At 38.6% G+C, this 12459-nt stretch overlaps 1 protein-coding gene across 1 annotated transcript; it reads left to right on the top strand.

The window, feature by feature from the left end:
- Positions 1-6624: 6624 nt before the first annotated feature.
- Positions 6625-10689, top strand: LOC145499920 (uncharacterized). Its single transcript, XM_081479435.1, has 3 exons — positions 6625-7010; positions 7384-7659; positions 8081-10689. Exons 1-3 carry the CDS (start codon positions 6808-6810, stop codon positions 8892-8894), a joined length of 1293 nt encoding a protein of 430 aa, XP_081335561.1. The 5' UTR covers positions 6625-6807; the 3' UTR covers positions 8895-10689.
- The last annotated feature ends 1770 nt before the right edge of the window (positions 10690-12459 follow it).

Here is a 12459-nt window from a genome sequence, read left to right as displayed (position 1 = left end):
TTTTGTTCGATTAGACTGACCCCGGTAAAATCAATAAATGGAAAATAAATGAATTCAATCTTTGAGCGGTTTGTGGCAAGAACTCGAAGGGACTGACTTAAGGTGGTATGGTACCCTCAATATGGACCAAAAAGTTTGTTTAAATATGGTGAAGAAATATCAATTGTGTGCTATTGCACTCAAGAAGAGAAATTAAATTTCTAGAGTTTTACTCAAAATGGTTGCTATGGAAACCAGCCACAGCCTTTTGAAGTAGTGTTTTATAGTATTGACGCCAACACTTCCTGCTCTTTTACAAAACAAGAATTGACCGTCAAATAAGCATATCATGTAAGTTTCTGTTTTGTTCTGTGCAATGAACCTAAGTTTTGACAGTTAACTCTTATTTTGAGTGCTTTTTACCGCTTTATTTGGAAATAACCTTATTTTTTACCACACCCAGTGGACAAATCATCTCATGTCACGTGACAGATCTTAAAATGTTACGATTTTTTTGGTTTATATCATCGCGACACTATTGGTCTGTGATCAGCCCAAGTTTCGGGAATTCTACTTAAAAACCTTGCAAAGTAGAAATGTTGGCGCGAAGTCAGTCGGTACAAAAGTGAAGAATACAAAAGCAAAAACCGACACAACATAGAATGATTTTTTGAAGGTGTACTATATTTCGGCTGGCCAAACCAGCCTTCTTCAGGTACAATGGAAGATTTTACATTGGTGCGTGTTTTTATGTAGCCGATATTTACGTACCATGGACCATGGTCTGAACATCCGCGAAGAAACATATTAATTGTTTCCATTTGTTTTCTTTTATTATGTTATTTTATTTTACCGTATGCTTATCTTCAATTTACACTATCAATTACTTTTGCGTATTTCCGGTATTACGTAAATATTGGCTACATAAAAATACGCACCAATGTAAAATCTTCCATTGTACCTGAAGAAGGCTGGTTTGGCCAGCCGAAGTACACCTTCGAAGAACGTAGAATGTACTTCTTCGAAGTACATTCTACGTTGTGTTGGTTTTTGCTTTTGTATTCTTCATTTTATATGTAAAGCCGATTAGATCACTATTGATCCAACCTATACCAGCAGGATCATCGTTCCGGTTGCTTGCTTAAACATTTTATGGTACAAAAGTAAACTTTTGAGAAAAATGCACTTTAAGTTTCTTACACGAAGTATTAAGCGTTCAACGAGCCACAAATAGCGGGGAAGGGGGATGCAGATTAGATCTCGGGGGAGGGGTGCAATGGTTGTTCTATTTTGTAAAAAGTTTCCGCAGTTGTGGGAAATATTCCTTTTCATAAGGGAAATGAATGAGCCTGTGATGGCAATTTGAGGCAAAGCTTTTCACAAATAATTATACCAATCAAGTTGTGCATGTCTTAAAAGTTTTTTCTCAATAGTTTCGTTCACATAAGTTAAAAATAATCTATATTTTTGGTCACGTTCTTATAGTAAACAGTCGTTGCTATGGCCGTTGCTACGTGAAAAAACTTATACCACTGTGTACTTTCCTTAAATTTCACACTCATCTGGAGGGAAATTCGGCAAGATCGTTTCAAAATGTTTTTGACAAGTCCTCAAGGGTCTTAAGTCTTGTATTTCCAAGAAATTGAATTTTTCATGAACATTGCCATATTTTAGGGTACCATACCCCCTTAACTGTCTGTATTGTATAGAACGTGAACCAGGCAGACCCAAAAGAGAAAAACAGCACTCCTTCAGCTAGGTGGGTGACCATGTAACGCTTTTCTAAAAAGGAGCCTTGCATGACAAACAAAAAATTCAAGGAGAGCGTATTTTTAAAAACACTGACCTTGTTTTTCTTATCGGTAAATTTTGTTGTTGTTGTTGTTTTTGATGCTTATCTTGGAAGAAGTAATACTCTTATTAATTTTACGGAAAGCGGTTTGTATTTCTCATTCACGCTATTTAGCTCCTGTCGTTTCTATCCACATGGACTTTGTTACACTGTTATAAGAAATATTTGGTCATACGTCAATTTCTGGAGATAAAGTTACGTTCCGTTGGGTAACGCTATCTTGATATACAAAAATCAAAATGGCCATCGACCAAAACAAGTGCAACCTTCTCTACAAATGCTAATCGGAGCAACCTTTATATACTGTATAGCCCGTGAACAGGTTCTCTAGTCGGGTTAGGGTCAAGAGAAAGCGGGAAGAAAGAGGATAGAAGAGAGAGGAGGGGAGACGCCCCAACCCCCACCCCATCCCTCCCGGCCACTTCTTTCTCGGCCGTTCCTTCTCGGCCCTTCCAGCCGGAGCCTTTTCACCGGCGATATACTTTACTGCGCTGTTGGAGCAGCGCACGCATGTTCCAAATCTTTCGATGTCTGTATAACATTAGAAAACAGCCCTAATAAAATTAGCCTGCAGTACAGGCGGATTAGCGCGCGAAGCGCTTCGCGCGCGTTCATGTATCGCGCTAGAGCCCGCTACAGGCTATAAGAAAATTCGCGTGCTGATTGGTTAAAATCTGTTTCTATCAAACAATTAGATCATGAGCTCGAGATTTCTATCGCGTGATAGTTGACGAGGGCGCAACCCGAGTCAACTATCACGCATAGAAATCGAGAGCGAATAATCGAATTGTTTTAGTATAAATCTACTAGTCGTTCAAAACTTTATCTAAATCCCCTTCACAGACACTTCGAAAATGCCAAGAAGCGACCGCCATTTTGTAAACGAGGGCACACCGCTACGCAACTTACTATCTATCACGGAATAGATAGTGAGTAGCGTAGCCAATCAGAGAACAGCATTCGTGATAGAACGCTAGTAGATTTATACTAAAACTCGATAGAACAAAGAGAACATGTTTTCTATTTCTTAATTACGTAATAAGTCAAATTATTCTTGCATTTTGATTGGTTCTTACTTATGGCATATTGGAGGACAGATGCATAAATGATGTCATCAACATTCCTTTTTGTTTCTATAAAACAGGTAGGTTCCATGTCGCCATGTGTCTGTTCAGAAACAAATCACGGAGTACGTCTTCAGTTTTTTTAGGTTTCCCAGTTATAGTCGTCGTAGCCTTTCTTTCCTCGCCTGACGATTTTCTTCTTGGCGCCCATTTTTTTCTCATTTCAATATTCGTAAGGTGCTCAAGATATTCTTTCTCCAGATCAGGGTTGACAATGTACCTTTTAGCAAATGCTTCAATTTTGTCATTATCACCACATTAAATGTTCCCTTCAGCGAAGAACTTGCGTAACTGCTCAAAAGGTTGAAAATCATCTGATGTTCTGTTATGTACAGAGGTGTTAGTTGCTGAGAGGTGGTGATAAGAAGGAAGTTGTGTGGCATCTCTGTAAGGACGTGGTGTGCGCTACAGACACTCGGGGCCTATCCACTCATTTTCCTTAAATGTCTCACATAGTTTTCCTTTTATTGAACAAACTCCTTTCAGAAACTCAAAATACAGTTGAACCTTCCGTAAGCGATTATGGTCGTTTAGGAGAGCTTAGACCATATTGAGTCAAAATTTTGCCTCATTAGCATGTGGTAATTTTAAGACATTTAAGGTCGTCTCTTTTAAGACTGATAGAGTACAGAATGGCCCGAGCCCTAAAACAATAACAGCTACTCACAATGAAGAGAATTACAAGCTTACGAGAGCTGCTAAACTTCTGGTCAGTGGCCGAGTTCTTACTTTTCTAGCAACTGCTTTTTATTTCCTTGCTGGCTTAGGCGTCTACATTTCAACCAAAACTTTAATTTTCCGCAGTCCACTTTCCAATCTGACTTTCATTTTCTATGACTGCACCAGGAATATCTTCTGGTTTCAACTTTTCCACTTAAATCGAAGAGGTTTTCGCCTCCATGTTTACTCTTTCAAAGTTCGCGGGAGATCTGAAGGAACCTTAGGCCTCGCTTTCATGCTACTTCCGGCTTACGGCTACCCTGGTCCCAGAGGTTTTTCTTGATTTTTCTCCGCATGAGAGAGCTGCGAGAGAGCCGCGAAGCGGTGAAACACGAGTCGCGAAGCGGCGAGAAAGAAGAAACATAGGCCCGCAAGGCGTGCAAGAGTTATTTTTTTTGTGTGAAGTGTCGGAGATAGAAGCATTCATGGTACAGTGATGATTTGGTTAATTTGACGAGTTTTTATGGTTGCGATGTTACATCGGTCATGGTAAAATAGCTTAATAGTAAGCCATAAAATGTTTGACTGAACAAACTACAGTAATCTGACACGTCTCCAGATTAATGTAGATGCATTCTTATTTTCTAACAGGAAATTTGATTCGTTCTTTGATATAACCCGCACTGTGATTAGATGTGAAGTTTATATGAAATGATTCATATATGAACTGCGGTTGTAGATGAAAGTGAAGAATGATCATCGCAGTTAATTTTCCAATTTAAGCAATTGGAAAGAAGAAGCCTGAAAAAATCAGGGCTTGAAGCCCTGATTTTTTCAGGCTTCTTCTTTCCAATTGCTTAAATTGGAAAATTAACTGCGATGATCATTCTTCACTTTCACCGCACTGTGATTGGTGTGACACGCGCACATGCATAACTCCCTCACTCACCGATCACATAACCCTTCCAACCCCCAAGAGGAATTTTTGCTCAAAAATACTCAAGTTAATTTAGAGACTTTTTTCGCATTTTATACGAGTCGTAAGTTTACTTTTTTACACAACACAACATAACATAACACAACACAACTTCACCGAAAATAGAAAGAAAGAGGAAAAACCCTCTGACGCGTTGGGTCTGATTTCATTAAATTGCATTTTAACTTGGTGCCGCGCAGTCTTCAAAGAACATTTAAACAGTTTTCATACTTTTTACCTTTAAAAATATCGGACTGAAATGAATGCCATCAAATAAAACTATTAAACTGCTACTGCAGAGACGTAAAAACCGTCCAGAAACGAAAGCTTCTTTTTTGTTTAATATCCTGGAAACAATAGCCGATAACTTGTCAGCTCTAATTGAATTTGCTCCCATATAAAAAACAAAAGTGTTAAGTTACCATTTGTTACTAAAGATAGCGAACATCTCGTGGGAAAGAGTGGTGACGATTCTTCCGCTCTAATTGAATTTACTCCCTTGTGAAAAACAAGAGTGTCAAATTACACTTTGTGTCTAAAAAACAAAAATATCTCGTTATATTTGCATGCAGCAAGAACAAAACAATCGTTACCCGCACTTAATATTGTAAACGTTAGAACTGTTTCAAATCTAAAGTCTCGCCCCCTCTAAAACATGTCCTAAGAACTAGACGCGACGATTCGTGACCTCTAATTGAATTTACTCCTTGTGAAAAACAAAAGTATCAAGTTACCTTTGTAACTAAAAATAAAATATCTCGTTGCATTTGCATACTACTAACTCACGAACTGTTTCAAACCTCAAGGCTCATCTCGTTCATTTAACTAAAATCCTCAGCCCAACCCACAGAAAATGTCGAAGTAAACCCAATATATGAATACTTCCTCCTCTTTTATAGAGGAATACATATGGCCGTTCTGAACTCTATCGGGATCAAATCTTCTCACATACCATTTACCTTTACAACAAGAAATTTGATTGGCTGTTTATAGTAGATCCAATCTGATTGGTGTGACATACATACATCTCTCACTCACTCACTCACTCACTCACTCACTCACTCACTCACTCATCCATTGAACCGTCCATAACATAACCGACGCGCCGACTAAGAGGTATTTTTTTCACAAAAAAATAACTCAAAAACCTCTGGTTACTTTGGACCTGAATCTCACTTTCATGCAGACGCCAGGGTCAGGATCTGACCCTCGGTCTCGGATTGGCTGATATTTTTACGAACACGCAAATCAATATGATTGGTTCGTTTGATTAGTAATGCTGAGGGGACGGTGGGGATATCTGTCACGGCACTTCTTGAGGTACATTTTGCCTCCCTACCAGGGAAGGAACTTGTTTGCAAAATACTTCAGTTCTCAGTTTATACACGTTCAAGATTCGCCTGTGTTCGACATGGATTGTTTCTGACAGTGTCTTCGAAGAAATTTTGACTTCAGTACTCGAGGAGCGTTTTCCAGAGATTGAAAGTCTCACCGAACATCAATAGAAAGCCTTGCCCGCAGTCATAAATCGCAAGGATGTGTTGTTCGCCATACTGCCAATATCGAGGTCGATTACCATGATTCGACCTCGGTTGCCCAGAAACTAAAATTGATCCAAATAAGTTATATTTCAGTTGCTCCCTGATGTCTACAAATACCTGTACCTGTCAGGTTATTCATACCCTCATCATGCCACAATTTTGGTTGTGTGTCCTGTAAGTCTCTCGTGGACTCTCGCGAACTGCGAAACCGTGGCATTTCAGTGGCCAGTTTGAGCAGCGAAGATAAGAAGCTTATGCCTTTCTATTCGGAAGTCCCGAGTCCTTCTTACAAAACGAGTAAGTGGAGAAGTATGCGCCGTAGTGATGTTTAACAAGACAGAACCTTCGCGATCGTTGCGGATGAAAACATTAATTCTTGCAAACACGCGCGTTGACCCCACCCAAGTAGGTCAAGTGATACCATTCTCCACCACCCGAGTGGAAGCCATTAGCGGCTGATAAGCACGTGACTGCTAAGTTACCATCAGTCCTTTTTGTAATCATCAATTTGACGCGTTTGACAGCTAGGTAATCAGAGGTTTTTCTTTCTCGCCTCTTCGGGACTCGTGTCTACCGCTTCGCGAAAAGAAGAAAAATCAAGAAAAACCTCTGGGACCAGGGTAGCTTACGGCGTTACGTCCGACAGCTCTGAGAATTCTCATCAATATTTGTACAATGGAGATGCTTCGAGTGTGTGTAATAGGAGCCGGAGGTGCTGGCCTGGCTGCGGCTCGTCATCTTACAAGTGAGATGGATATTTTTGACGTGTCTGTGTTTGAGCAAGCTTCTTCTGTTGGTGGAACATGGGTTTACAACGAGAAAACAGGCGCAGATGAACGAGGGCTTCCAATTTACTCGAGTATTTACCAAAATCTTAGGTAAGTAAAAGGTATTTTTTAACGTTTGGTTGAGCTTCAATGGTTGTGAAGTTGGACAAAACTTACGTAACAACTTATTTATAGGACAGTGGGGAAAAGTGAACAAGTAAGAAAATAGGTCTCATGCATTGGAAACCAGAATTGGCTCTCACGGTATGAGATGCTTTGTCCTGATGCACACTAGATGTTCCATCAAAATTTGAACCTTTCCCATCAGTGCCACTTCTCCTATGTCCAGTTGATACGTGTAGGGAAATGGGTTTTTCCCTTGTACTTTACAATGTGTATTATGACCACTGTCTCTTAAATAAATGTACCTATCACAAAACGTTTCTGTATTGTTTTCCCTCTCTGTTTTTTATTCATATTTCAGAACCAATCTTCCCAAGGAAGTGATGGCCTTTCCCGATTTTCCATTTCCTTCAGAATGGAAATCATTCATGACTCATCAGCAAGTTCGCAAATACCTTGAAGACTACACCAGTCACTTTAACTTGTACAAGTGCATTCATTTTAACTCTGCCATCACAAGTGTTAGTCCACTCTTGGGTGAAGACCGGGACCAGTCTCAATGGGAGGTAGTTGTAACAAATGTCAATACTAAGGAATCCCAAGTTCATGTGTTTGAAGCTGTCATTGTATGTGCTGGGTAAGTTTACAAGACAAGTACATAATTTTTCTAAATATGGGACTTTCGGTGGTTAAGAAACATTATTGTCCTTCAGCCCATCGGAGTCAATTACCGTTGAGTTATCTCATTAGTTATCTCATCAAGACCATTTGATTTTTAATTTGTTTGAAAATGTCTGACCAGTTTGTTTACTGCCCTCATCTCTGTGGCGAACGTTTCACCACATAGATTTCAAATAGAATTCACAAGTTTGACACTTCCTCGATTTTAATAAACCGCCTTGAGTTTACCAAAAAGTCAGAACATCTTTGCCATTTTTAACCACAAAATCTCTGATTTACATATCACATGACTATAAAGAGCTGCCTTAGCATGGACTGAGTTGTTTGTGACATGAAGACTGAGCATATGGTATATCATATTTCCTTTTACTTTGCAGACATTTTTTTGTTCCTCTAATACCAAGCATTCCTGGTCTTAAATCTTTTCCTGGTCTACTGATGCACAGCCATGATTACCGCAATCCTGATGTCTTTGAAGGAAAGCATGTGATCATTCTTGGTGCTGGTGCATCGGGTCAAGACATTTGCCTTGAAGTTGCAACGAAGGCAGAGATAGTGTTCCTTAGCCATAAAGGCAATGTTTCTTGTGAGCTTCCAGACAACGTAAAGCAACAAAGACCAATATCACTTGTATCCACAGATGGGACAGTTCATTTTGATGATGGACAGCAGAGAAAAGTTGATGCCATCTTACTCTGTACAGGTTATGAGTTCTCTTTTCCATTCCTCAGTGATGCTTGTAATATTGAGGTGTGTGATAACAGAGTAACTCATCTTTACAAACATATTTTTAACACAAGATACCCCACACTCTCATTCATTGGGCTCTGCCTCAAAATGTGTCCATTTCCACTGTTCAGCCTGCAAGCTCAATACATTGCAGCAGTTTTGAGTGGAAAGAAGAAATTACCATCTGAAAAGGATATGAATGATGACGAAGAGAAAGATTTTCAAGAAAAACTCTCCTCTGGGTTGGGCAAGAAATATGCTCACATTTTAGGTGACAGACAGAAGGAATACTACAGGACTATTGCACAGTTAGCTGGAGCACAGCCACTGAGTGAAGTTTATGGGGATCTTTATAAACATTTGTCTTACAGAAGGAAAAATTTCCTTATGGAATATAAGAATGATGAGTACAAGATAACTTCTGATGGGACATGGGCAAGAATTGAAGAAGTTAAAAATTGATGCACAGGATCCTCAGTCAATTTAATTGATGAATATAGTACACCAAAATTAAGATAAGACAACAACTTTATTTTCTGAGGGTAACACTTAACAAAATGGAACTCTGTGAAAGTGACTAAAGCCTCCTTTTATTATTATTATTATTATTATCGTCCTCATGTAATGTTTGCTTAGAGTCCTTAGGGCCGAGACCAAACCATGGTCCTGGGGCACTAGGGGATAACCAGTTTTTAGCTTGATAGCACCCTCCTCAAAATGTGCGCTGTACCTAGCAAGGTTATCTTTTGTAGTTCACTGATGCTTAATTGGCCGGGAATTCTTCCAAGATAAGTTTCTAGTCCCTTTTTGATAGCTCCAAGTGCTCCAATGATAACTGGTATCGTTTCCGTTCTCATGTCCCACATTCGGCTTGTTTCGATTTCCAAGTCCTTATATTATTATTATTATTATTATTATTATTATTATTATTATTATTATTATTATTATTATTATTATTATTATTATTAAGAGTGTCTTGTAGTACATAGTATTGTAAGTGTCACAAATAGTATGTAGCACTGTAAGTTTAGTGAGGATAAGTAGCAAGTAAAATATAGACCAATATGGTCAGTGAGAAGTGGTTTAAGTATTTTTCTGAACTGTATTTTTGTGTTTCGGTGTTACTAAGAAACACAAAACAAGTTAATTCGAAGCCTTGCTATTTTGAACAAATCTTGAGTATGCTTAGGAGGTCTTAGTCTAAATGGATATTTTTTCGCCTCATTCATGCGGAGATCACGTTCAAGCCTGAGATTTTTTACTTTTTTTTTTTCAGCTACCTAAGTTGCATGCATAACTGCATGAACGTTCTGTCATCCTGTTTTTCTTTCTCCTGCAGTTTAAAAATATGATATTTTAGATATTTGTTACAGGGATTTGTAGCTTTTATCTGAAATTGTGAAATATTGCTAAGTGATGTGTTTGCTGTGATTTTGGGCTTCGATGATTAGGATTTAGCAATTGTGGGTGTACCACAAATGTCAGGAATAGGTTGAAAAACATGTTAATTTATTTGTGATGAATAAAACTACAGGGAATACTCACTTTAAATAAGCAATAAATGGAGTAAGACTGGTTGTCTCAAAGGGATGACAACATAAGGGATATGTCTCACCTCAAGATTTTAGTGGGACAAGTTTAAGTTAAACTGAGGCATGACTTTGCCTCCTTAATGATAAATAAGCTATATTAGTGGTTTGGGTTTAAATCATGAATAAGGTCTCACAGTCAAACCAAGTGAAGCGTACCCCTCAAGATTACATTAATGAATTGATTATTTGAAGATTGAACCCGCAAATCGTTTCAAGAATGCAATAATGAATTCATTATTTGAATATTGAACCCGCTAGTCATTTCAAAAATCAATATTAAATTGATTTTTGTAAATGTTAAACCCATTAGCCATATTCTTGGAACGACTAGTGGGTTCAATTTTTCAATAATCAATTCATTATTGCATTCTCAAAACGACTAGCGGGTTCAATATTCAAATAACGAATTCATTAATGTAATCTTGAGGGGCACGCTTCACTTGGTTTGACTGCAAGGTTAACTTTTGTATCTCAGGTACGACTTCAGAAAAGTGAGTTTTCGTCAAACGACTAGAAATAACATTGATTTATGAAGAACAGTTTTATAGTTATACTATTTATATTTTTAGTACTTCTGATTAGTTCAAGGAATAGATAGGTGTCCCTATTTAGCTTAAGGTAATTCCCCTGAAATAAAACTGTCAATAGATTTTTGTTCAAACTTTGTCCACTGAATATTTATCACATGAGAACTTTAATTATAAAATAACTAGTGATAAAATCTCAGATAGTGCCGAGCGGAATTGATAGCTCTGGCACGGTAGTCCCATAAGTACTCACCCATGCTCGGTTCACTTCCGGTTTGTGTCTACCTTGGTAGTCTGCCAGGGCTTTTCCCCTTTGCAGTGTGTATGTTTCAAGGTTATTTTCATTCAAGGTCCACAAATTACGTACAAATTAATTACTCCTGGTGTTTTACGTTGATTTTCGTTCATTTTAAATTCAATAATACGTTGAAGCAGCAAACGTGACAATTTAGCTCTTCACGCCAACTTTGTAACCTGATACTTTTGTTTTCCTCGCAAAGGCATGTAATATGAAACCCTTGTTTTCTTCAACACACGGAAGATGTGCTTGGGTTTTGGAGATAAATGAAAGAACGTTAAATATCTGATGTAGTGATGAAAAAACGGAACAGAAACGATGTTGTTTTACTAAAAATGCAAATGTTTACCAATGACCAAGAACTAATTCAATTATCAGATAGTCACGAAACACCACTTTCTTTTTCTGTTGCCACCTTTGTTGTTAACAATAAAACAATTCAAAATTAACACACAACGATATTGATGGCTGAGAAGCGTTTCAACAAAAAGTATTGAAAATAAACAGCGCTACTTGGCCGATATGAATGAGTCTCCTCAAAGACTGATTAAATTAATATCCGCTTTTCATTAGGTGCCACGGAGTCTGCAGCAATATTTGAGCACTTTCCTGGTTTCTTTTGTTACAAATTTACAATTTGCGTAGTATTAAAGCCACTAACTTGGGAACTTTCTGGTCTCTCTTACAGACACGATTAAGGCAAGAAATAAACAAGCCGCTTAGGAGAAGCAATACATTTGAACACTGAGAAGCACACTATTGTAGACTGAAAACAGCAGATGGTATTTGTTGAACCGACCTGTGTGTAATTCTAAAAGCTACGCAGCCACGGTAACGTTTCACTTTTGCAATAAAAAGGGACAATTGGCGCTACCTGAAAAATAACTGCCGTCCTTGGTCACATGACAGGACATTTAAAATACCGCGTGGAAAGATAGTGTATAACCCTAACGATGCTAGAACGCATGCGTCTTACATGTTGAGTTCTATCATAAGGAAAACCACTCAACATTTGTGCGTGATTCTGTATGCAAAGTATCCTCCACCTAATATGGAAGCCACGAACGCTAACCAATCTACGCATGCGTTTAGAGCAAATTAGTTTTGTTCTAAAGAGAATGGTACACAAGGAGAGCAAGGGGTTACCTGAAACAAATATATAGCTTTGCGATGTTCAAACCTAACTGACGGCGATGAAACGTGTTTTGCGTAGAGTACACATGTACCTTTCCCACCCCACCCCTACCACTTCCTTGCCTCTAGACTACTTAATTAATTGAAATTAAGTAATTAAACAAACATTAAAGTTTACACCTTAGCGCCATAGTGCCATAGGGCCATAGCGCCATAGCGCCATAGTGCCTTAGCGGCAGGCAGCTCCCATAACCATCCCAATAGTGCACTCTGCACTAAAAAGGAGGGGTGCCCATGCTCATTAAGGAGCAGCGAGGCACTGAAATGTCCCATTTTGGCATTATTTAATATACCCCGTTATTGCCTTTCCGTGTCATTATATATGTCTACGCAAGAAGTCCGGGAAGAGGCTTTACTGAATATAAGGTGCATCGCCAAAGGCTATCATCTTTGCCGTTTTGAGGTGAACGTCCATG

The sequence above is a fragment of the Orbicella franksi genome, chromosome 10 (genome assembly GCF_964199315.1).
Source record: "Orbicella franksi chromosome 10, jaOrbFran1.1, whole genome shotgun sequence".
NCBI lineage: Eukaryota > Metazoa > Cnidaria > Anthozoa > Scleractinia > Merulinidae > Orbicella > Orbicella franksi.
Note: the sequence above shows the minus strand (reverse complement) of the source record. Positions and strands in the feature narration are given on the sequence as shown.